This window comes from Tursiops truncatus, chromosome 8, assembly GCF_011762595.2.
Source record: "Tursiops truncatus isolate mTurTru1 chromosome 8, mTurTru1.mat.Y, whole genome shotgun sequence".
Lineage (NCBI taxonomy): Eukaryota > Metazoa > Chordata > Mammalia > Artiodactyla > Delphinidae > Tursiops > Tursiops truncatus.
In genome coordinates this window covers 54,995,678-55,022,828 of record NC_047041.1, presented here as the reverse complement: position 1 = coordinate 55,022,828, position 27,151 = coordinate 54,995,678, and the positions used below count along the sequence as shown (strand labels likewise).

General features: G+C 39.1%; 1 protein-coding gene across 2 annotated transcripts; it reads right to left on the bottom strand.

Annotated features, from left to right (window-relative positions):
- Nucleotides 1-329: 329 nt before the first annotated feature.
- Nucleotides 330-27,133, bottom strand: THAP12 (THAP domain containing 12). 2 transcript variants are annotated; one of them, XM_019948800.3, is made up of 5 exons: nucleotides 26,551-26,970; nucleotides 13,135-13,255; nucleotides 9,392-9,499; nucleotides 5,018-5,054; nucleotides 330-3,509 (listed from the first exon to the last, which is right to left on the bottom strand). In XM_019948800.3, exons 1-5 carry the CDS (start codon nucleotides 26,637-26,639, stop codon nucleotides 1,576-1,578), a joined length of 2,289 nt encoding a protein of 762 aa, XP_019804359.2. In that variant the 5' UTR covers nucleotides 26,640-26,970; the 3' UTR covers nucleotides 330-1,575. The 2 variants fall into 2 exon arrangements, 1 of the variants encoding a protein (XP_019804359.2); XR_012333406.1 differs by lacking the exons at nucleotides 330-3,509; nucleotides 5,018-5,054; nucleotides 9,392-9,499; nucleotides 13,135-13,255 and adding an exon at nucleotides 15,484-23,647 and having other exon boundaries at nucleotides 26,551-27,133.
- Nucleotides 27,134-27,151: the final 18 nt, after the last annotated feature.

Below are 27,151 nucleotides of genomic sequence, written 5' to 3'. Positions count from 1 at the left end.
CACCACTATTAAGTGTCCTAAGAACTGTATGCAGCGATTAAAAGGCCAGCTCTGTGTCTCTTTTTCGGTCATCCTGCCATCATGAACCCATCAGTTCTTTCTGTCAAGGACAGAGGCACCTCTTAGAGCTCTGGATATAAGATAAACTCTGTTATCTTTTTTACAGCCTGCATGGGAAATGTGTCCTGATTTGACACATCTGCCAGGTTTGTCCACAACAGGGAAATGCACTGCTATCAGTAAGACCCAGCACTCCGCAAATATACCCCCATCCTGTTTTCTGAAACTCAAATAACACTAACTTATCCCAACATAAAATAATGCAATGACATCTTTGCAATATTCATTCATTTACATTTTAGCCAGCAACAATTACGCAAACACTAACAATTTATATCAGGGGTCATACAGCATATAATACTTAAAACGTTAGATGAATCTTACATTTAATAATTTCACAATTAAAATGGCTTTTTTTAATTCCCCCAAGTAGTAAACCATACACCAAAAGAAAAAAAAAAAGACCTGATCTTCAATTGTGAAGGTGAGAAATATTTTTGAAAAGAGAATTTACCACAAGAATCTGTTTTGTCCCCATCAAAAACAATGTACCTGAACTTTAAACAAAATTCACATTTTATTTAGGTTGAAATAAACTATACAAAATTGATTTTCTTCACCAAAAATAACAGCAATATTTTCTATATTATTCCTAGATAAACCACAAAACACTTATTTTTGTAGGTTTTCTAGGTTTTGTTTGTAAATCAAGATGAGGCAGTAGATATAGTCATGGAAAAAGACAGAAGAAAACAGACAAATCAGTTGTCAGTATCCATGGTCTCTGATCCTGTCTTGACCATGAAACAGAAGTGTTCAACATATACCTGTCAAAAAGCTTATGAAGATGTAGGCTCAATAAAGGAATGTAAACAGCAACAATCAGATGTGGAACAACAATGGCAGGCTCTTCCATTCAAACCTTAACTATAACTTGTTCCTTCAACTTCATTTGATAAAGGCAAAATCTACACTGAAATCCCTGTTTGGTGAGCTCACACGTTTCTCTTACAGTCTGATCATTTTAACGGTCCCTTGCAGATTTTTAACAGCATACTTAAAACTCCTACTATTCAAAGGTCAGTCATGAGCTTCACTGTAATGTTTTATAAAATGTATTCCTATCTCCCATACCTCCTCAAAATTTATTTCTTCAAAGAAATGATACCTAAGTACCTGACAACTGGATCCACAGTGACAAATGTTATATCTAAAATGACTTAACTAATACAATTTCAAAGTGCCATTAGCAGAGATCACACAGAGTGTAACATGGTACTTTCAATGCTATCTTCTGGAAGAACAGTTAGGTCTCCAAAGCATGGGCCTTCAAACGGGCCATTTAAACAGGCAGATTATCAATGACTAATGTACTCAAAGGGAGGCCTACAGGTCAAGATATTCAGTGATTAAGTGGCCTACGTACACCTTACAACTTTTCTGTAAGATATTTTCAAATTTCTTACAGATTTTTTCAAATATCAAATATAAGAGAAAGCCTATGTTAAAAGTCTCTTAGGTATTTTCAATGGTTTCTGAATTATCTGTAGGAAGTTCTGACTTACTTGTATAGAGTTTGATATATGTATCCACCATTAAATCCAAATCGTGTTTTATATCAAAATTTATGTTAAGCAAAGCCAAGTTACTTGACCTTTGGTCTGTCAAAGTGTTCCTCAGGTATGCTTTGAGACGCTTTCGTCCATTTTCATAGCGTTCATTCTCAACCTTCATCACAGGAAGAATACACAGGACCTTCAGCAATGCATAAACATTAGGAAAAAACTTGATGTCTGGCAGATGAAGGGCTTCATAAATAGTGGATGGAAGTTCTATATCTTTCCCTCTGTGTTTCCACTTGATTCTCCAACAATGCAGCTCAGCAGAGAGTGTGTCAGGATTAGGTAAATCACTTCTGTACATGTCAGCATGATGCTCCTCTGATGTATTGAATTTAAGCTGTCCCATGACTGAGGGTACGAGAGATAAGCATTTAAGAGCTTTGAGGTGTTGTTCTGAGAATATATCTTTCAGTTCCTGAATAATGTGTTCCACTGTTGGAACACTTAGAGTTTCTTTATAGTAACTCTCAGAGGTTAGCTGAGATTCCAGGTTACTGTGCTGAGCTCTGCGAAATTTCCCTGGGAGTTTCATCTGAATATCAAGTTTGGCTGCCAAATTTGTGGCTTCCTCAAACCAAAATTCATGATAAACTTCGATATTTTCCATCACTTCATTTAGTGAATGCAGCACTGCAGTCAAACTACTGGCTGCAAAGAAGACATCAGAAGTTTGCCCCTGAAGATTTTTCCCAAAGGCTCTTGTAAAAGATAGAACATTTTTAAGAACAACAATGGTAACGATGAAATCAAAATCTGTTACTGCACTACAGAGTACAAATGCTCGGCCAGCTATACAGTTATTCCATCTAACATTTGTGTCACTATTTATACCATCTAAACATAAAACAAGTGCTTGTAGGAGGTCCACTAAGATTTCAAAAGCATCATGCCTGCCTGTCCACTGAGAATGGCAAATTTCCTTCAGTTCTTTGCCCCTTTCTTCATTGTTCTGAAATAGGACAGAAATTACATTGTTAAGCTCTAAAAGCAGTTGTGGTGATCGATGGAAAAAAGAACAAACTTCCTCAATTGTTCCTAACGCGACAGATACTCCCATAACAGGCACTGATTTTGCCAACCACATATTTAAGGCACAGGAAGAGCAGAGTGTGTAGATAGCTTGGGGATATTTCTCTAAAAGTCTAGAAGCAACAACTTTCATTTTGGAAGAAAATCCACTGGACACAATGTAAGCCTGGCCACGACAGTACTCCATGTTTAATCCCCACTTCTCAGTTATCGTAGTGTGAAATTTCACAGCCAAAATTTCTGCATCAGCTTCATAAGGCAGGAAGCCCACAAATTCCTCTCTCAGGTTGTGAGCTTCGTCAACAAACCTCACCAACACAGGCAGGTGCTCTTCCCCTGCTATGTCCACCACGTCGTCAGTGACGATGGAAAAGAAGTGAGAGTCTCTCACTTCCCTGAGGGTTTCTTCCCGAATGCAGCTCTCACAGATCTCTAGCATCTGTTTCTGCTGTGTTTTTGAACAGAACAATGTGTTAACTGCTGTTGTCTCAAAGCGCTTTCTCAGAACCTCTTCACCAGAATTGATCCGGCACTCCAGCAGTGCTTGAAAGTTATCAGGAGTAAAGAGACCTTCTGGGATTTCATCAGCTTCATGTCCATCCAGAGGTATGTTCTGTTTTCCCATAAGAATCAAAATTTCAAATAAAGATTTTAAGTATTCTTTGTTTTCCTTCTCTTCAAGGGTTAAAGGTAAAATGTCTTCATCCTGCTCTTCACCCCCTTCTTCTGCACTGGGGTTCTGAGCATTGCTGTTGTTTATTTCCTTATGTTTTGGTTCCTGTTCAGAAGTTTCATCAACTGGAAAACAAAGAATTAATTTTATAAACAGGCTCATAAGGAATCATACAAACAAAAAAATTACATTTTTGATTGGTTAAATATTTAAAACCCACAAATTCATTCATTCAACACTCATTGGGTACCTACTGGACCACAGACTAGGATACACAGGTTAAGATACACTCTAGTGGAGGAGACAAACACTGTGAATGGATATATTTTAATCCTGTATGTCAATGCTATCATGAGAGGAACAATTTCTTATAAACTTAATAAGGCACATCATATATACAGAGTAATAAAAGATAGTCCACGTCCTCACAAAAAGGAAGGGGAAGAGAACTAATATGTACTGAGGCACTGCGTTGGCATTTTATACGTAGCACACTGCTCCCTGTACAGGCACGTGGTATCAACCCCATTTGACAAATGAGGACAATAAATAATTGTCCAAGGTCACAGATGGAGGTGAAATTCAAATCCAAGCTTCTCTAGCTCCAAGGTACCTGCTGACATTGTTTCTATCAAACCATTAATCTACGCTTTTCTATGGGAGATGAGACAATACAATATAAAGCATATTCATGCAATTTTTAGGGCTATATTAGAATATTAGAAATCTTAGCCTAATCTCTTCATATTTGGATGGGAAAACTGCGGCCCTGAGGTTAATAAGGCTCCTGACCATAGTCATACACACAACCCTGAAAGTCCTGACCCCTGTGGTCCCTTTAGGTTTATTTTTTAACCATCACGGGTTATTAGACACTCCAACAACAAAATGTGTGTAGTTTCCCAAATCTGGCATCCTGTTTCAAGGCACTGCACAGACTATCTTTCCCTCCTTTCTTTGCCTGAGTCCATGTCTCATCATTTATAAAGGGGGAAAATAATAGTACTTTCCTCAGGGCTACTATGAGAATTACATGAATTAATATAAGTAAAGCACTTATAATAATGACTTGGCACACAGTAAGCACTCAATAAAAAAAGTTATGTTAATAATAATAGTAGTAGGAGGAGGAGATAGGAAAGGAAGAGTAATGGTAATAACTGACAAGAACAGAAAAACCTTCCAGTCCTCATTCTTTAGTGACACAGCTCAGGCATCAGTACCTGGAGAACAGCTATTGTGACTCCTACTCTCTGTGAGCCCAAGTGTCTCAACAGCATTTATTCCTTAAATATCTACCAAGAACTTAGTATGCACTACACATTGGGTGGACAGAGATTCTGCTCCTTTCTTTCCCTACACTAGGACACTCTGCCTGTGTGCCTGCCATCCTTATCACACTGGGAGCACCTAGTGGAGAGAGAGAAGGCCAAGTGCATGCCATAGTGGCACTCAATAAAGACAAACTAAGACTTTATCTCACAGACAATTCAGACCACAGGACAATGCCTATCACACTCTTACATCATTCTCACAGCAGGTTTTTGGACATAAAACATATTTATTTGTCCTTACCAGGTCAAGGCCTTTTAAAAAGGCATTCAGAAGTTGAGTCATTAACACTATCACTTACTTTTTTTCTGTTTCAGTGTCCTGATTTCATCTTCACTCTAAATGACAAGAAAAAAATATCTTTGAGAAAACTGAACTCTAGTATTATCACCACAGACTCACAAGTAAAAAGTATATTATGAGTCAAATTTAATTCTTTTTTTTTTTTTTTTGGCATGCGGGATCTTAGTTCCCTAACCAGGGATCAAACCCGTGCCCCCTGCAGTGGAAGCGCGGGGTCTTAACCACTGGACCAACAGGGAAGTCCCAAATTTAGCTCTTTTAAGAGCATGAATTCTTCATAAAGAATACATTCTTCAAACAGACAGATGACAGGAAAACTGGAACAATAATTTGTTAATGACTCCAAGTTTATAATAAAATACTAGAGGGTAAAGAATACATCATTTAACTTACTTTTATACCTATATCATCATAATTTGGGGTTACAAGTGTGTATTGGCTAATATTAATAAAAGGCATGAAAGTATATGATGGCATTTGAGGTCAAATCCAAGGGGCCATAAACCATGCCCCCCGCCCAATCTAACCCCTGGGATTGCCATGTAAAAGGGAGTTGCTGGATCCCAGAACCTAATACAAAAGCTATGAGAAACCTCTGGGAAGCAGAAAGTGACAGTGTCAATATGGAAGAGAAATGGATACATATAGCATAGAGAGCCAAGTGACATATACAGGGTTAGACTGAGGAAGAACTTTTCAATTATGTCCTTTTCTCTCCCTCTAACCCACTAGAATTCTTAGATCATAACCCATTCCATTACTATTGTGGGGCATGAAAGCAGCAGTACCAGTGACAGCTGGAGACGTCAAGGTGCCTGCTGGGTAGCACGGGACATGATATTGATAACAAGAATGTCAGCAGGTTAGCCAATCTGGAATATTCCCTCCTTATCCTATGGGCTGTGGAGTTACAAGGATGGCACTTCTGGAAGAGTGTGCCTGCTGTAAGATATCTGAGGTTCCTTGAGGGGCAGAGCAGGGAAATGGTAGCTACAGGATGGGAAGTCGTTGAGCTCTTCACCCCTGGTTCATATGACTAAGAAAAAAGCTGAGGTGGAAGACTGTTGTGTAGTGTCAGCATTCAACTATAAGAAATCCCAGAAAAAAACAAATAAATAGATGAGAAGAAATGCATGAAGAAATAAAAACTGAAGATTTCTCAGAACTTTAAGATGTACATCTGGATAAGAAAAAAACCTGCCATCTAGATACAGTTTAGTGAAATTTGAAATATCAAATATAAAGAAAAATGCTGAAGGCTGTGAAGGAGAAAAACGCAATCACCTAAAAAGGAACAAGAATCAGGCTGGCATCAGATTTCAATACCAATGATGGATGCAAAAAAACTAGAAAGAATATCACATAGACTATACATACCCTCTATGTATCAGTTAACAACATTTGGGGGAAAAAAGTTTTAAAAAATAAACCCATGTCTAGAAACTAAGAACAAAAATAATCTTATACTAAAGAAATAGGGGAAATTACAAAATACAGATGAACAATAAAAGCACTACATGTCTAAAATTGTAGGATATAGCTAAAATATATTTAGACATTTATAGCTTTGAATATACATAAATGAGTTAAACATTCAAGAAGCTAAAAAAGAGCCAAAAAGTAAATCCTTCAAATCAAGAAGAAACCAATAAAACAGCTCATAAGTAAGGCAATCAGTGATAAAACTCACTACTGTTTCTTCAAAAAGACTACTAAAGTAATTTTAGGAGCAGAGAAAGGCAAGCATCCTAAAATCCTAGATGAAGTTCATAAACTTTTGGAAACATATAGAACACAAGAAGAAAGAGAAACTACTAATAAACAAACAGAAATGGTAATCAAAATATTCCCTCATCCACCCAAAGCGCTAATGGTTTTACCAAAGTTCAACCTAACTTTCAAGAGCAGACAATAGCTACCTTATACAAGTTTTTCTGGAAAAATTAGGAGAGGGAAAAAAGAAAAGCTATCTAAATTATTTTATGAGGCTAACAGAACCTTGATATCATAACTGGATAAAAGGAATACATGAAAAGAAATTATAGGCCAACACTTATAAATGCAAAACCGTAGATAAAATACTGACCAACTGAATCAAACAGTGTATGAAAATGAAGGGAGATATACTGCAATCAATTAGGGTTCATCATAGGAATGCAAAGATGGTTCAACAACAGAAAATCCATCAATGTTATTCACAGCATTAAAGAACAAAAAAAATGAGAACTCAACAGATGCAATGAAAGTATTGATAAGTTCAACAAGTTATGATAAAAACTGTGAATGTGAGGACTAGAAGGAAATGAAGGGAATTTCTTTAACTTGATAAAAATTATCTAACAATACCAACAAAACTATCATACTTAATGGAATAAGGCAAGTGTACCAGCAGTGACATTACTGGGACTACTCAATACAGTACTAGAGGTGATCTTGACTAAACAATAAGACAGGCTACAGAAAAAATTAAAATTGGAAGAACTGAAAGAAGAGGCAAATTTGTCCTTATTTGTAGATGATACAATCAACTACATAGAAAACTCAGTAGACTATTAGAATTAATAAAAAGGGATCTTCAAAATTGGTGGAAACAATCTCTCAACCAGAAATACATTATCTATATCAACAAAAACCATAAGGTATTTAGGAAGTAATTAATCTAAGGTAATTGGGAGATTGGGATTGACATATATACACTACTATGTATAAAACAGATAACTAATAAGAACCTGCTGTATAAAAATTAAATTAAATTAAAAAAAATTAATCTAAGGAAGGATGTACACGTTCTCTTCTAAAGAACTGCAACAGGGCTTCCCTGGTGGCACAGTGGTTGAGGGTCCACCTGCCGATGCAGGGGACACGGGTTCATGCCCCGGTCCAGAAGGATCCCACATGCCGCGGAGCGGCTAGGCCCGTGAGCCATGGCTGCTGAGCCTGCACATCTAGAGCCTGTGCTCCGCAACGGGAGAGGCCACAACAGTGAGAGGCCCAAGTACCGCAAAAAAAAAAAAAAGAACTGCAACAAAAACCCTGAATTTTTTTCAAATTTTTTACTTTTTGCACTCCTGAAAGTGTTTTAATAGTCTTTTCAAAGAACCAGTAGTTTTGTCAATGATTGCTACTACTTGATAGCTATTCTATTGGGTTTTTTTTTTTTCAGTTTATGGATAAGACTAATTAACATTGTAAAAATATTAATTCAAAGTACTTATAATGAAAATCTCAACAGAATTTCTAGAACATGACAAAAGGATTCTCAAATTCACATGGACAAATAAAGGTCTACAAATAGCTAAGACAATTTTGAAAAAGAAGAATTAAGAAATCATCCTTTTTGAAAATAAGATATAATATAAAGCGATGGTAATTTTAAAAAGTGTGGTATAGCTGTAAACAAACAAATCTTCCAGTGGAACATAACAGAGTTCCCAGAAACAGCCTTGCATATATGTAAACTTGGTATACGACAGAGGTGGCACCTTACACCAGACGGATTAACAGACCATGTTGGGAAAACTTGATCTCTATTAAGAGAAAAATAAAATTAGGTCTCTACTGGACACCACACATACAAATTTAAATGGATCACAGATCTAAATATGAAAGGTAAACAGAGAAGAAAATGAGGAAAATTGGACAGTTATATTAAAAAAGCGCATAGTCGGTGGACTGAAATGACATATTAAGTGCACTAGCATGGATACAAAAGGGAGGGGAGGAAAGGAAATGGTAATAATGGAAGAAGGAAAGAAAATAAACAAACAAGGGACTTCCTGGTGGCAATGATGACAGAAAGCAATGGTCTGAGGAGTCTGAGTAATTTAATTCTGTTCATTTGAGGTCAATAAAAAACAGACAGGTTTCAAGGTTATCAAAGGTTTGTAAAAACATGCAAAAAGATGCCACATACAGAGATTTAAAAGCTTTTTGTAAACCCTGTCAGTACTTAATAGTGATAGAATCCTTATTTCTAGTAAAACTACCCATGTCTTAACTTTCACTTATCCCTTTGTGCTTAATTCTGGATATATACCTCAGCCCCATTTTCTTTACTACAAAAGAAAAGGTGGGTTTTTTTTTTTTCTTCTTCCCTGGAAGAGAATGAGTTAGGAGCCTGTAATTAACAGCATACTTTGGCTCAAGTCAACGAGTATCAATTGGCTAAATTTGAAGAAGATTTTCCAACGTAAATACTAAAACAAACTAATCATCTTATGTCCACACTACTTCAACAATAACCATAGCATTAATTTCCCATAATGCTACCTCTGGAGTAGATAGTAACTTGGTCCCATTTTTACATGAATGCATCTATATTTGATTTCATAATATTATAGAGGATAGGAAATCTGGAAGCACACTGACATACCAATTCTTTTATTCGTTTTCTGTGTCTACTGTGTGGATTATTCAAATGGCTGGTAAGATCAAATATTGTTGGTATTGCATTATCTCGAAGAACTGTCCTATAAGGGCTCTGAAAAAGAAAAATGTGTTAATTCAGAGACTGTCCTTAAGAATGTATCACACATAAATAAAATTCTAGTGTTAATGATTTCCCCAGTACTCCTTCAACTCTAATTCTAAAGTGTAGAGACTTGTAGAATGGATGATGTCAGTCCAGATCCACTTATTATTTCTAACTATTTTTGCATTTGCCCTTCTGGCAATCTTTCTACTATAAATGAAGGAACTGAATTGATGGTAGGCATAAAAAATAAAATGTATTTGCACTTTACATATATTTTTCTGATTCAATCTCCCAGCTACTTTTCTGTTCTTCTATGAGCCCACAAAACACAGCAGGCACAAAAGTTTCTCAAATAATCTATCTGCCTGTATGTTTTATAATAATTCTTCCCTCCTTTACCTGCTGTTCACTCCACCTTTGCTACTATTATTGAGAAGCATCAAGGCACCATGAAATAATATTGGACTAGGACACAGGAGACTTAGGGGCTAGTCCAAATCCTACCAGTGACTCACTCTCAGACCCTGACTAAATTCTTTCCCTTTCTAGACTCAGTTTCCTCTTCTTAATAAAACTCAGGTACTGAATTAGATCAGTATTTCCCAAAATGAAGTTATTCATATACTAATGATCATAATGTTTGCCATTTCAGTTACACAACCATCTATACTTTTTCATAATCCACTCACTTTTTTAGTTAACATTATCTTAAGCAATAAAAACTATACAATAATGATTTGATGAGCTAGTTATACTTTTAACACATATTACAAAACTTCTAAAATAAAAATTGGTTCATGTGCCACCTGAAATCACTCATATACCACAAGTGATATACATAATCACACTTCTGCAAACACTGAACTAGGTATTTCTAAATTCCCTTCTAATTCTAATGTTCTTATCATTGAAGGATGACCATTCTCTATCTTAATTCCTCTTAACCTAATCCAACCTGGCTAGAAGTTAGATGCATACTTAGATGGTGACAGTCTTCCACAGCCAGACCAGAGGAGGTCAGGTAGGGATAAGAAGTTTATTAAGAGGTAGAGTAACAGATGAATAACTGCTACTACATTTCCCTAGCTAGTCCAAAGAAACAGTGCCTTTAATTTCTTCCCAAATTTGCACTGAAATTTATTCCCAAATTTGCACTGATAAAAACAAAATACACTTCAGTTTAAAAAGCTTTTGTAGGAGCAGTGATTGTCTCAAAGATGACTAATAGGGCTTCCCTGGTGGCGCAGTGGTTGAGAGTCCGCCTGCCGATGCAGGGGACACGGGTTCGTGCCCCGGTCCGGGCGGATCCCACGTGCCGCGGAGCGGCTGGGCTCGTGAGCCATGGCCGATGAGCCTGTGCGTCCGGAGCCTGTGCTCCACAACGGGAGAGGCCACAACAGTGAGAGGCCCGTGTACAGCAAAAAAAAAATACAAAAAAAAAAAAAAAGATGACTAATAAAGCGTATTCAAAGTATATGCCAAACAAAAATAACAATTCCTATGTTTTTGCACCCAAGGAAAGGTTAGGAAAATATGATGGAAAAATATATAATTAAAGGGAACACACTATCTTAGGTTTCATCTGAAGAGTTGTTAAACACATTTGGGAAGAATTTCTATTTACAGTCAATGTTTTCTAGTTCAATCCCAAGCCTCATAGAAAACACAAAGAAGAAAATCTATTTCTTAAGGATGTTCAGCTTCTAGTGTTGGGCCAAATATCCTGAGTCTACTACGGAGTTTGAATCAGGGATTGATTTTGGACACAATCAGTGAAGGGAACAAAAACTATACTATACCCCAAGTGTCTCATCTTTCCTACTTAGCAAACATCTCAAAAGCAAAGATATCCACATACACAGTAAATTCTTGATATTTTACCAATTAAATAAAGAGAGGAGGGATAAAACATTGTAAAGACTTTAAAAATTCAAATAAAATTAATTTGCTACCAAGGAAAGATATTATAGACCAGAAAACAATATATGAATAAAAAACATGCAATTTTTTACATCTATTTATAAGTACACATGCCAATAAGGGTTATATTCAATTCGTGTGCATGATAATTTTTATTCAGTATCAAGATTTAATCTTTATTAAGCTGATTTAAGGTTTGAGCATAAAGTAATGATCTTACTCTAGCATCAAAGATAATATCTGGCTCTCGTTGAACTAGCCACAAATGTTTACTGAGGAGATCTTAAATGCCAAACTAATGAAGTCAAAACTCTTAAAACATCTGGGTATAAGTATTAGATAATCCAGATTTAACAGCAATATCTTCTACATGTGTTGAAAGAAAATATCTCACATTTGCATTAATTGATCCAAGATTAAAGAATTATGTGGAAATTTAAAAAGCGAAAATAGTTCTGTTCTATCCTCTAACTATAAGCAAGAATATGAGTGAACTATATTTTATATTTCTCACATTAGTCTTATTGGAATTAACTAATTAAGAGACCATATTTATTAATAAAATAAAAATGTAAAAATGCATACGGCTTGTGTATTTAAAATAATTTGGGATATTTTTACTTAATGTCAAGAACATAAAGTTTGCCTTTTAAACATATGAAATCTCTTATTTTGATCATTATTACCCTCTTAACAAAGCAAGGCAAAAATATCCCTCAAATATTTGTGATTAAACTGTTGAACCGGAATTGGCTCACCTCCCAATGACTTCACAAGTATCTGCTTCAATTAATTTTGAGAAATAAAATAACCCAATCATTCTTTAGTTTTCTGATGCCTCTGCAAAATGTATCTGAAAAAAATATCAAAATAAATTGCTGCATAACAATATATAGTGTACCTTCAAATCAAGTTTATGTCTATCCCAATAACTGAGATGATACATGTTTTAATACCTAAACAAGAATATATTATTTGTTTAACAAAACTGTCTTCCTAACTAGTTAAGTGTTTCAAGTCTGCTTCATTTCAATCAAATCTGTCCTATTTGTGCCTTTTATGAATCATAGCAATAACAGAATCACAGAGGGTTAAAAGTCTTAGACCTCAAGAATTATCTGATCTAATTTCTTCATTAGAAATTGGGGCTCAGAGAGGGGAAGTAACTTGGCCAAAAATCACAGTTAACAGTAGCAAGGCTGAGAGAGTCAGGTTTTGATATGAAATTGCAAATTACTGATGGAAACGTTTTTTCACATTAATTGCATGATTTGCTTCCTGTTGTGTCCAGCAAATAAAAATTAAGGGTTGGTTCTAACAGTACATACAAAACTTTGAAAACAAAGAGCTCTATTCCTTGATGAAGATTTCACTCATAAAAAAGCTCTAGAGAAGCTGATCCAAATAAAAATGCCAACTTTACTTTAAATATACACATTTATACTCATCTAAAATTTTCTGAAGGCTACAAAAGAAGTTTAAAAGTGGCTACCTCTGGTGAGTAGGAATGGGGCATCAGAAACAGAAGGGTTTAGAAAATAAAAACAGGTTTTTAAGAACAAAATAGATACTATTAAGCTCCAAATTTGTCTTCATCTTAAAAAAAAAAAGTGGCAGGCTGTAAGGATACTCTCCAACATTAATATATAAAGCTTTACATTCCAACCAAATAGTAAGTGAGAGGATACGAAACAAAAAAAACAAGCCCTCTGGTTACTTACAGTTCTACAGATCATAGAAGTCTCAAAGTGTTTGGCACACAATCGATAATGTTTATTTAGTTGATCAGGTGTTTTATCTTCTAAGTCTGCTCTCCTACAGTTCTCCACCCACTTCTGGCATCTATAAAAGTAAAACCAAAATACAATAATGGAATATGAGCTCAACACTTAAATTTCAGCATTCAATTTTAAGGTAAATATCTATTATGGACAATGGATTCCTGCTCCCCTATAACCAAAGAACATAACATAATTTGGAGAAGCTGATTAATAACAAAACGAGAGCTGGAAGAAACCTCAGAAATCATTTAGTACGTTCAATTAAAGACAAGGTTAAGAAGTAACTCACTCAGAGTCATGTACAAAATCAGCAGCAAAACTAGAACCTAAACCTGAATCTTTCAACTCCCAGGACATCCTAGCATCAGAGAGGACTCAATCATCAGCAATACAAGCAAAAAACTGCGCAACCATGAGGCCAATGGCTTAACATTCCCCTCAGGATTTCAACTTAAACAAGCATATGAAAAGACACGGTCATTGTAGAAAATTAGTAAGTAGATGTTCTATAAATAACTAGTTGATTATGGAAGCATGATGGCTGTATTCATCTGCTTTATTATAAACATGATTATCTACAATGATGTACAAACTAGATTGCAAGCTCCATGAATGCATGGATTGTGTCTACACAATCTAGTACACAGACAATGTTAAAGATAGTGAATGAGACAAAGTCCACGTCCTCTTGGTGCTTAAATATCTGCAAAAAAACATCATCATCATCTTCTTCTTCATCATCATGCTTCTTCTTCTTTTTCATCATCATGCTTCTTCTTTTTCTTCATCATCATACTTCTTCTTCTTTTTCTTCATCATCATCATCATCATCACAATGCTTATTAAGCACTTATTAAGAGCCAGACACTATTCTAAATTATTTCCAAAGGGGATAGAAATGTTCTATGTACCTAAAAAGGCAAAAATAAGCTCTACTGGTAGAAATTTCAGGAAAACAAAATTGAATATAAGTTGATTAAAAAAAAAGAAACAAAAACAAAGGGAGTACTATTATTATTATCCCCCTTGTGCAGATGAAGAAACGAAGGCACAGAAATGTTAAGTAATTTGTTAAAGGTTACAACTAGATCTTTCCTTCATTCTTCAAGCTTCTAAGAATAAAAGTCCACCATGAATATATAGTGTCACAAACTTGAAAACATATTTATTTTATAATTACATCATAGTATATTTTCTTATGTCTTAACATTACAAATTTACCCCTAAACACACACAACACTCTGACACTTAATTTGCTCCACTCTCAATATGTAAAACCATGGTGAAATGTCGATTACCTAACCTAAAATAAAACCACACCTAAATTGTTCAGCATCTCATTTGACCAAGAAGTAATACTATACACAGTAATGATGACTAAGATGTCCATATTTTAATCATAGTTTTACACAGCTGTACAATATGACTATAAATATTTCATGTTTCAACATCTAAATTATTTGGTATAAAAACTCTTACCATAAAATAATTTGCCATATTGCTAGAGTTAAGTTTGTTTTTTAATACTTAAATCTCTGAAGACCTTCTACACAGAACACTATGGTCTGTATTATTTCTGAACTAAGTTGAAGTAGCTTTCTGGTAAAAAGAACACTCAGATTCAATCAAGAAAGGTTGAGCATCACTTTGTTATAAAGCAGAAACTAACACACCATTGTAAAGCAATTATACTCCAATAAAGATATTTTAAAAAAAGAGAAAGGTTGAGCAGAGAGGCCAATTAACTACACCTACATGTTCCATATCAAATACCTAGAAATAAACCTAGTGAAAGATGTGTAAGACCTCTAACAGAAAAAAATTTTTTAAATAGCTTAAATAAATGGAGGGATATACAAGTTCATGGATTGGTACACTGAATCCTAAAGATACTGAACTTCCCTCATGGCGCAGTGGTTAAGAATCCACCTGCCACTGCAGGGGACATGGGTTCGATCCCTGGTCCAGGAAGATCCCACATGCTGCGGAGCAACTAAGCCCGTGCACCACAACTACTGAGCCTGCGCTCTAGAGCCCATGTGCCGCAACTACTGAGCCCTCGTGCTGCAACTACTGAAGCCCGCAGGCCTAGAGCCCATGCTTCACAAGAGAAGCCACCCAATGAGAAGCCCACGCACCACAACGAAGAGTAGCCCCCACTTGACGCAACTACAGAAAGCCCGTGTGCAGCAATGAAGACCCAAAGCAGCAAGAAAAAAAAAAAAAGATATCAATTCTCCTCCAAATGATTTACTGATTTAATACAATCACAACAAGTTCTTTTGGGCATGTCTCTGTGTGTGTGTGTGTGTGTGTGTGTGTGTGTGTGTGTGTGTGTGTGTGTGTGTGTGTGTGTGTGTGTGTGTGTGTGTGTGTGTGTGTGCGCGCGCGCGTGTGTGTGTGAGAGTCAGAGAGAGAGAGACAGAGAGAGATACAGAGAGAAATGACAAAGATCATTCTAAAACTTTACACAGAAATTCAAAGGACCAAGCATAGTCAAGACAATCTTGGGGAAAAAAAGTTGAAAGACTTATACTACCAGACAGTAAGACTTATTATAAAGGTTATTAAGACAGTGTGGTTGGTATTGGCACAAGGATAAAACAATGGAACAAAATCAAGAGCTGTGGATGCTTAAGACAAAGGTAACACTGCACAGCAGTGAAGTCAAATTTTTTCAATAGTGCTGAATGGGATATCCATATGAAAAACAATGAATCTTGACCTGTATTGTTACACCATATACAAAAAAATAAATTCCAAGTGAATTGTAGATCTAAATATAAAAGGTAAAACAAAGTTCCTAAAAGATAACACACTAGACCATCTTCATCACCTTGGCACAAAGATCTCTTAAAAAGGCAACAGAAAACATAAACTCTAGAGGAAAAGATGAATACATCAGGCTACTTTAGAGTTAATAACTTTTCTTCATTAAAAGAAGTCACTTAAGAGTGAAACGGCAACCCACAAAATGGAAGAAGGTATCTGCAATACACAAATCCAACAACGAATTCATATCCAAAATATATATGAAGAACTCCTACAAATAAATCAGACAACCCAATATAAAAATGGGCAAGAGACTTGAACAGGCAATTAACAATAAAAAGCTGGCCAATACACATGAAAAAAATGCTCAGTAAAAAAAAATAATAATAATAGGACGTCCCTGGTGGAGCGGTGGTTAAGAATCCACCTGCCAATGCAGGAGACACGGATTCAAGCCCTGGTCAGGGAAGATCCCACATGCTGCGAAGCAACTAAGCCCATGCGCCACAACTACTGAGCCTGCGCTCTAGAGCGTGCGAGCCACAACTACTGAACCCACGTGCCACAACTACTGAAGCCCGTGTGCCTAGAGCCCATGCTCCGCAACAAGAGAAGCCACCACAATGAGAAGCCCCTGCTCACCGCAACTAAAGAAAGTCCTCATGCAGCAATGAAGACCCAACACAGCCAAAAATAAGATATAAATAAATAAATTTAAAAAAAAAAATAATTTTTTCAAAAGCTCAATCTCATTAGTCATGAGGAAAATACTAATTAAAACTGTAAATATTACTACATACTCATATGAATGACTATGATATAAAAGAAATAATACCAAATGTTGATGAGAAGGTGAAACAACTTGGCCCATCAAGGGTGGAAAGGATAAACTGTGGTATACTATTATATATAGACTACTATGGCAATGGGAATGAATGAACTAGCTAGATCTCACAAACATAATGTTGAGCACAATAAGCCAGGAGTACACACTATGTGATTCCTTTCATATTAAGTTCAAGAGTAGGCAAAACTCATCTATGGTGATTGTGCAGAAAAAGAGTTAACACAGCAGGCCTGAGACTGCTATCCTCAGAAAGGCTTGTTTTTAAGGCTGGTCTTTTGGCTGATGTCTGGGAACTTGGCTGGTAAACAGTTTCCTACACTGACATAAAACTTCTTCTAACTGATAAGGTGACTTATGGCGCCTAGACTGTGCAAACAGTATGACCTTTAATGAGCACCTGCCTTCCTTCTGGGAGTCTGGAATTTTAGCATATGCTAAGCAGAGTGTGTCTAAATGACCAGACCTCAATAAAAACTTTGGGCACTGGGTCTCTAACGGGCTTCTCTGGGCAGAAACATGGCACACATGTTGCATTTTCACTGGTGGGGAAAGTGGGATCTGAGTGACCCCTCAAGGGAGGGAGAGAGCATAAGGAAGCCTACACATGGATCCTTCCATACTCTACCTGTGTCTTTTTCCGCTCATGATCCAGATGTGTGTTCTTATTACATTGCTGTAATAAATCTTAGCTGTGAGTACAATTAAACACTGAGTTCCATGAGTCCTGGTAAATCTCTGGATATGGGGGTGGCTTGGAGACCCCCAAAACGGTAATGATAGTGAGAACAGTGGATACATTTGGGGAGAAGTAATGACTAGGAGTGGGCACAAAGGAGGCTTCTGAGGTGCTCGTAATGTTCTATATCTCGAATGTAACCTGGGTATATTCATTTTGTAAAAATTCATCAAGTTCTAGACTACCATTTTTGCACTTTTTCCTATGTATGTCATATACCAATAAAACAGCTCCCCATCACTCTTCCCCTTCTCCTCAATAACCAACTAATCTAATGTGTGTGAAGTCAAACAGCGTCTATTATGGGGGAGAGTAGGGCCACAGGGGAGAGGAAGTTTGGGATGTTAGTAACATTCCATTTTTTTTAAATCTGGGTAAAAGTTTCATGGACATGTTACTCTGAAAATCTAACAAGCCATACACTTATGATTTGTGATCTTCTGTATATATATGTTTTACATCAATAAGTTATAAAAATTACATATAACCACAAGCCTTTTTTACATGCATACATGTATTTGTTTTGTTTTGTTTTGTTTTAGTAGTAGTTATGAGACTTGTGGCTACATCTTGGGGGTTTTTTTCATACATGTATTTGTGTATGTGTTAAGATGTATACACACACTTACAGTTATCTCTCAATTATTTTTTTTAACCAATGTCTTCCCTGTCCTAGCTCTCCTTGTCGCTGTTCTGTGCCCTGTACTCCAGATTCTGTAGACTTTTTTTTTTCCCTTGGCAGAGTGTAATGACTCCCCAAATCCATCTACTTCCAAACTAGTCTTCCCTTTCTCTCACCCCTTCTCCAAGCGTAAAATGCTTTTAAAAAGCCAATTTGAGAATATCTTTCCCTGCTTAAGATCCTTTAGTGACTTCCCGTTACCCTTAGGATAAAGAACCTCACGTCTCATAAGATTCTGTACAATCTAGATCTTGTCGACCTTTCCCTCTTCATATCGCCATCCACCCTTGCACTCTGCCCCCTCACATGCCTTACTTCAGTTTCATGAATGCACTGTGATCCCTTTTATCCTAGAGCTGTTCCCCATGCTGTTTATTCAACCTAGAATCCTCTTCATTGCTTTTCACTTCCTTTCCAAAGCCTTTGCAAACATCAGCCGTCAGATCTTAGCTCAAACGTCACTTATTGAGGAAAACTTTTCAGATTTGAAGAGTATGTACCCCCACACACACACCCAGATAGGTAAAACTCCTCTACCTCTCTGTACAGTAGTCTCCCCCTTATCCGTGGGGATATATTCCAAGACCCTCAGGGGACGCCTGAAACCACGTATAGTACCAAACCCTATATATACTATGTTTTTCCAATACTAACGGGTGGGTAGTGTATACAGTGTGGATGTGCTGGACGAAGGGATGATTCACATTCTGGGCAGGACAGAGTGGGACGGTGCAAGATTTCATCATGGCTACCCAGGACAGCTAAAAGTTATGAATTTCATCCTGCCAAATCCAATGGTCACTTTCTATCCTCACTTTCACTCTTTCAGTACTATTCAACCATCATTGACCACTCCTTTTTAAGTTTTGTTTGTAATATTTTCCTTCAATGGTCTTCAACTTATGCAGAATTTCCAAACCATATTCCAAGGAACACTAGTCAAAGAACTGTTCCAATAAAAAAAAAAAAAAGAAGGTTTCACGGTCAAGTAAGTTTGGATAATATTACATACTTTATCCTACATTTGGGGTTTTAGATATTCCTGTAGGACCTTGAATAAGTTAGCTAACCTCTCTGTGTCTGCTTTGCTCATCTGAAAGTGTTCCCAGTGAATTTAAGGTTCTTGCCTCCTCGCAAAAGAATGTGAAGATGATGTGATAGGTAAGTAGTAGATTTACTGGACTTCCACGGTGGTGCAGTGGTTAAGAACCCGCCTGCCAATGCAGGGGACACGGGTTCGAGCCCTGGTCCAGGAAGATCCCACAAGCTGCGGAGCAACTAAGCCCGTGCAACACAACTACTGAGCCTGTGCTTTACAGCCCTGCAAGCCACAACTACTGAAGCCCGGGTGCCTAGAGCCTGTGCTCCACAACAAGAGAAGCCACTGCAATGAGAAGCCCACGCACTACAACAAAGAGTAGCCCCTGCTCGCCGCAACTAGAGAAAAGCCTGTGTGCAACAACAAAAGACCCAATGCAGCCAAAAATAAATAACTAAATAAATTTTTAAAAAGAATGGGATTTATTTAGAGAGAAACACACTCTACAGTGTGGGCCATCTCAGAAGGCGAGAGGCCTTGGGAAACACACTCCATAGACAGAGTGTGGGCCATCTCAGAAGGCAACAGAACCTCAAAATATGGCATCGTTAGTTTTTATGGGCTGGGTAATTTCATAGGCTAATAAGTGGGAGGATTATTCCAACTATTTGTGGGGGGCGGGGAGGGGGCGGGGATTTCCAGAAATTAGGCCACCTCCCACTTTTGGGCCTTTTATGGTTGGCCTCAGAACTGTCATGGCGCTGGTGGGTGTGTCATTTAGCTAATATATTACAATGAGCATATAATGAGGCTCAAGGTCTACTGGAAGTTGAATCTTCCGCCATCTTGGATCTAGTTGGTTCTAACCAGTTTTTGTCATGTCCTATGGCTAGCTGGTTCTAATAAGTTTTTGTCATGTCCTATGGCTATGTCATTCTTTTAAAGGTTGTGCCCTGCCCCCTTCCCTCCTGTTTCAAACTATCTCAAAATTTATTGCAAGGGTTAATTGAAATAGTGTACATAAAACACATAGAATAGTACCTGGCACACAGAATAAAGTATTCTCTAAGTATTATTGTTATTATTACAACTCACAGCATTGTTTGGAGGATTAAATGAGAGCATATGAAAGTACTTTAAGACTGTACCTTACAGAAGTGATTCTCAAACTTCGTAATCTCAGGACCCCTTTAGCTCTTAAATTATTAACTATCTAAAGAACTTTTGTTTATGTGCATTTTACCTAACAATGTTCATAATTATAGAAACTAAAACTTAGAATTTTAAAAAATATTTATTAATTCATTAAAAATAGCAATCCCATCACACGTTAACACAGAAAACATTTTAATAAAATAACTATTTTTCCAAAACAAAAAACATTTAGTGAAAAGAATGGCACTGTTCACCATCTTTGCAAATCTCTTTAATGTCTAACTTAACAGAAGATACCTAGATTCTCACATCTGCTTTTGTATTTAATCTGTTGCCAAATGTTATTCTGGTTGACTTCAACCAAAGACAATGACTCCTCAATGCCATGTAGTTTCAAAGGTTATTACAATATTCCTCTGTTTCCCATTTAGTTGTGGATGTTCTTTGATAGGACACTGGAAGTCCACAAGTGGTGGTTTCTTAAAGATTAGCTGCAATGTGGAATCTGAAACCAGACCAATGAGCCTTTTCACACTGTTTCATTAAAATCCATTAGTCTAACTTGCACTTTGAATAGAACTTTTATCCATGCATGTCTTTGTAAAATCATGAATTTATCAGTTTGAGTTAGGCAGACCATCGGAATGGTAACACATTTCACTATACAATATATTAAAAGTCACATTTATCAATATCACCACTGATCGCATCAGAAAAGTCTAAATATTAGAGAGCTGTCAAGCTCAAAGTGATGAATATAAATTTTCCAAAATTCTAATTTTTCCTTGAATGCTTGGCTGTCAGTTGCTTTCCTTGACGTGGCAGGCTTATTTTTGTTCATTTCCAAGAAAATATCTACCAAACACCTGCATCTGAATAATCACAGTTAGAAAATTTTATAGAACACAAAATGTAATTTATCTGAGCAGTGATTTCACAATGTTACTTAGCCCCTAAAAACTCCACTGTGCACTCCTGAGAGAATGAGCATGAAAAAAGCAAATAATATCAGTGTTATTATGAAGTAGTTTTTACCTTGTAGACTCCTTGAAAGGGTCTTGGAGACCCTCACAAGTGCCTGGGAAACCACCGTTTTACATTTTACATCTTAGAGCACATCAACTCTCAATTAACTTTGATTAAATTACCAAAGAAACTTGGAAGACCTCACTAGCTCAGGGATGAGTCAGTACTAACTGCCTGAGGAGGAAGGAGAGCCCTTTAACTGCCCAACTCTCTCTAATAATAAGAGCAATTCATTAGCTCTACCTTTACCTGGTCTGGGGATGAGTTCCACTGTAACCTGCCCCCAGGTTCCTGCCAAGCTTGGGCATTATTAGTCAAGCCATCCTGGGGCAATCATGATTCAGGCGTTTTTCTTTTTAAACTTTAACTTTAGGTAATCTATCTCCCTGCCACTGCCCTAAGGTGAGTTGATTCTATTATTTTATATTTTTTAAAAAGTACATTAATGCCACTTTTTCTAAACCAATGAGATATTAGAGTATGAAATTCCACATAGTGCCGTTTATTGATTACACTCTTGAATTTTTTTTTTTTTTTTTGCGGTACGCGGGCCTCTCACTGTTGTGACCTCTCCCGCTGTGGAGCACAGGCTCCGGATGCGCAGGCTCGGCGGCCATGGCTCACGGGCCCAGCCGCTCCGCGGCATGTGGGATCCTCTCGGACCGGGGCACGAACCCGTGTCCCCTGCATCGGCAGGCGGACTCCCAACCACTGCGCCACCAGGGAAGCCCTACACTCTTGAATTTTAAGTTACCTCTAAATAGATGTTTCTAAAAGTGTGCAAGGCATTTATAAATATGAATGGGAAATGTACTATTTAATAGCATTAAATATACTTATCTTTACTGTTAGTTAACAATGTGAGTTAACTTTTGAATAATAGGTAGGGTGGCAATGTCACCTTTTATCAATCCTCCCTACAACCCATTTACAGAAAAAAAAACTAGTTATAATCACTAACCCTAAGAATACTGTTATTAATTCAATAAACAACTCTGGAAACTATGTACTCCTTTATTATAATTAACTCTGGGCACAGTGGAAAAAAACTGTCAAATTCAGTAGAATTTGAAATCCTATAGTATTGACCTTTGGTTCAGAAAAAAGTTAAGATCTTTAATACACTGTTAAGTAAAATAAGCCAGACACAAAAGGACTATTATTGTATGATTCCACTCACAGTATGAGTAGAAAGTACCTAAAACAGACAAATTCATGGAGACTGAAAAGTTGACTGGGATATGAGGAGTTATTGCTTAATGGTTAGAGTTTTTGCTCAGGGTAATGAAAAAGCTGTGGAAATAGAGAGTGGTGATGATTGCAGAACACAGTGAATGTAACTAATGCCACTGAATTATACACTCAAAAATAGTTTTAAAAAAATGGTTAAAATGGCAAATTTTATGTTATACTACTGCCATTTTTTTTTTTTTTTTTTTTGCAGTACGCGGGCCTCTCACTGTTGTGGCGTCTCCCGCCGCAGGGCACTGGCTCCGGACGCGCAGGCTCAGCGGCCATGGCTCACGGGCCCAGCCGCTCCGCGGCACGTGGGATCTTCCCGGACCGGGGCACGAACCCGTGTCCCCTGCATCGGCAGGCGGACTCTCAACCACTGCGCCACCAGGGAAGCCCACTACTGCCATTTTATATAAGGGACTTGAGCATCCATGGATTTTGGTATCCGCGGTGGTGGGGGGGGTCCTGGAATTAGTCCCCTGCAGATACCAAGGACAACAGTATATTTTTATCAAAAAATTTAAAAATTAACAATGTAACATACCAAAAGCCACTGAATTGCACACTTTAAGTGGGTGAATTGTATGGTATGTGCATATCTCGATAAAGATTTTTTTTTAATAAATTTACTTATTTTATTTATTTATTTTAGGCTGCATTGGGTCTTCATTGCTGGGCACGGGCTTTCTCTAGTTGCAGAGAGGGGGCTACTCTTCGTTGCGGTGCACGGGCTTCTCATTGTGGTGGCTTCTCTTGTTGTGGAGCAGAGGCTCTAGGCGTGGGCTTCAGTAGTTGTGGCTCACGGGATCTATAGCACAGGCTCAGTAGTTGTGGCGCATGGGATTAGTTGCTCCGCGGCATGTGGGATCTTCCCTGACCAGGGCTCGAACCCGTGTCCCCTGCATTGGCAGGCGTATTCTTAACCCCTGTGCCACCAGGGAAGCCCAATAAAGATGTTTTCTTAAAAAAATTAAGAAAAGTTCATAATTTGGTCTTGAAATACTCAAGGGGCTCTTACATAAAAAGGGCACCAGGGACCTCCTTGGCGGTCCAGTGGTTAAAACTCCACACTTCCACTCTAGGGGGCACGGGTTTGATCCCTAGTTGGGGAACTAAGATCCCGCATGCCGCACGGCAAGGCCAAAAATAAATTAAATAAAATAATAAAATTTAAAAATAAAATAAAACAGGAAACAGCTTTGTTCATTGTCACCCTAAGAACAAAACTAGGACCTCCCAAACATAAATTATAGGGAGGCACATTTCCACTCAATAAAAGGAAGAAACAATAGCCAATGCTGTCCAGAATCCTCAAGTATCCCCTCACAAAGCAGAGAAACTGGTACTGGGGGTGTTTTAGCAAAGGCTCACCTGTCAGAAATGCGCAGGATCCCTAAAGGGTCCATAAAAAATTTGCCATGAAATTGTGTCGATGTCTTCTCTCAACGGTCCTTACATTAGATTCCCAAAGGGGACAGAGACCCAAAAAAGGTTTAAAAGCCACTATTCTTGAGGGAATTCTGACACTTCAAAGGATACTGCACTAGATCTAAAAACTCCTTCCAAATCTGAGACTGTAAGCCCCTAAAGGACATACTCCCTGACTAAGAAGTATAATGAAAAGAGTATCCACTACCTATGAACACGAACAACCTGTGGTCCAGAATTGACTAGTGGTGTCCTCATTACGCAAGTGAAATATACTCCCAATTTGTCTCAAAGGAAGATAATGCTGAATGGAGTGAGGCTCAGGCAGATTAAGATGCTCCTCTTCTCTGCTCCCACAGAACCCAACAGCTTTTCCTCACTCTCTTGAGCTAGTTCCTCCTCATCTCCCGGAATTTTAAACACTAGGAACACCCCAGGGCTCAATCCTCATACCTACTCTGCTTTATTTACCTGGTTCCACGGTTTTAAATACCCTCTATAAATTGAGAACACCCATATTTACAATCTCCAGTCTGGAAGTCTCTAAATTCCTGACTTGTATATCTTTTTATGGTTTTAGCTCTTAAATATTTAGATCATTGATCTAAATATGGACCATTTTGAGTTCACTGATGTATATAGTATGAAGACATCTATTCTTGAATGTCTATCAGGCCTCTCAAACTTCACATGTCCTAAACCAAACTTTTAATATTCCTCCACCAAACCTGCTCCTCCCTGTCTTCCATAGCTCAATAAAGGCTCAGATTAAAAATCTTAGAGTCATTCTTGACTTCAGTTTTTCTCTTACAACCTACATCTACACCATTAACAAATCCTGTTGGTTTCACCTTCCAAAATATATCTCAAATGCAACTACTTACCACCTCCTCCTCTATTAACCTGGATTATCGCAATTGCCTTTAACTGGCCTTTCTGCTCCCACCTCTGCCTCCCTACAATGTATTTAACAAGTACCCAGTGATCCTGTTTAAAGTATACGTCTCTCCCCTCTAAACCCTTCCACGACTTCCTATTTCACTCAGTATAAATGCCATAGTGCTTTCCACCGCCTACAATGGCCTACACAATTTGCCCCTACCACATACACACACACATTTTTCTGGTCTCATCTTTTCCTCTCCCTCCTTCCTTAAACCAGCTTTAGCAGTCCAACCAGACTTCTGGTTGACCTCTAACAAGCATGCCCTGCCTATGCATTTACTGTTTCCAGAGACTGAAATGCTCTTCCCCTAGATACCTCCATGGCTGACCCCCTAACCTACTTCTGGTCTTTGCTCAAATACACCCTCTTAGTGAAGCCTTCTCTGATAATCCGATTTAAAATAGCAATCGTGCCTCCCCTGCTACTCCTATTCCCCTACCCTATCTCCCATCAAACACTTGCTTTTTCTCCATAGTATTTATCACCGTCTGACACAAGGTATATTTACTTATTTCACCCCACTAGAACGTAAACTCCATGACAGCAGGGACTTCGATTTATTTATCTGTACCCTCCCAGTGCTCAGAATAATGCCTAGTACCTAGTAGGCCTTCGATAGATATTTGTAGAACTAATAAACAGCATGCTATATTATAATCGCTTGCTTACATATCTGCCTCCTTAATGGACTGTAAGCTTCCTGCAGGCAGCACCGCTACCTCGTTCACTGTGAATTTCCAGTACCTCTAATGTTAGTGCCCTAGCACACAGTAGGTGTTGATCTGAAATGAATGAATCAACAAGGGATGCCAAGGAAAAAATCCTCAGCCTTTCAAACACAGTCCCTACTCTACCACTCTCTAAATACAAGTCAGAGCATGTGGGTTACCTCAGAGAAGAGGTTTCAATACCAACTCCCATGCCCTCTTGCGTACCCCGCCCCCGCCCCACCCCCCGTTATCCCCACATTAACCAAGTGAGATAATGAGTAACGGTCAGAGCCAGAATATGAACCATGAACAAGTCCGAAGGAGGGAGTAGTTGTGACCTGACTTGAGATCAAAGGTGGCCGGACTCCAAAAAGAAACACTGTCCCGGGGGTAGAAGGGCCCCGGTGACCACAACCATAGAATCCAAGTCCCTCTTTTGACAGCTGGGGAAACTAAAGCCCAGGGAGGACAGAGACTTGTCCGAGGTCACACGAGCTCATCAGGGCGAGAACCCACCTTACCCCGCCCTCGCCGCCCCAGTTGCCTCTAATTTCGGGTGGAGCCCTACGCGCCGAGCCCCCGCGGGCGCACGTGCTCCAAGGCCCTAGAGCGCCACCCCGCCCACGGCTAGAGGCCCGCTCCCCACCTCGGAGCCGGACTGGGGTCGACAACTGTGCCCCCCCAGCCCCTCTTAGCCCCGGAGCCTGCCCGGGGTCGGCGGTTGGCAGCGCGCATCGCGGAGGAGGGCCCGGGCTGCCAGCTCCGCGCCCACCGCTCACCTGGCTGGATCCCGCGGGAACCTGAAAAAGGCCAGGTCCGACTGCGTGCTCTTCCGCGTGCAGTTGGGGGCCGCGCAGAAGTTCGGCATCGTTGTCTGCCCGCCGGCCGGCCCAGCCCTCCCCTCCCCGCCTCCTCAGGGCAGCCCGCCCGCCCGTCGGGGCCGGGGAGGGGAGCCAGGCCGGCCGGCCGGCTCGTTAGGGCCGGCGCGCCGGGGGGAGGGGCGGGCGGGAGAGAAGCCGCGAGGGGCAGGAGGGGCGCCGCGGTCCGAGGCCGGGCTGGGGATGCGGCTCGACAGTGCTGTGAGCGGCCGGGAGGATTTACCGCCGCCGCCGCCGCTGGTGCACCTCCCGCCCGCCCGGGACGCTGCCGCCTCCTTCCCACAATGCACCCTGGCGCCCGTGGGTGCCCTCTCTTCCCTCAGCCTTCCTCCCCGTCCCCTCCTTTCCGCCGACTTCTCCGTAGGCGGGCACGCGCAAGGAAGCGCGCCTGCTCGGGCGTGGCGAGGCGGAGGCGGAGGCGGGGCCTGGCCCAGTTTGCCGCAGTGCGCCTGCGCACGGCCTACCCCGAGAGTGGAGGGAATGGCGCGTGCGGGCGTGTCTC

What these genes read in the sequence shown, in the direction of transcription:
- THAP12 (XM_019948800.3), bottom strand. Translation starts at nt 26,639, where the DNA reads ATGCCGAACTTCTGCGCGGCCCCCAACTGCACGCGGAAGAGCACGCAG. An exon ending in CTTCTATGATCTGTAGAACT is followed by an intron (nt 9,500 to 13,134) that starts GTAAGTAACCAG and finishes TTTCTTTTTCAG; the next exon opens with AGCCCTTATAGGACAGTTCT. An exon ending in GAAAACGAATAAAAGAATTG is followed by an intron (nt 5,055 to 9,391) that starts GTATGTCAGTGT and finishes CTTGTCATTTAG; the next exon opens with AGTGAAGATGAAATCAGGAC.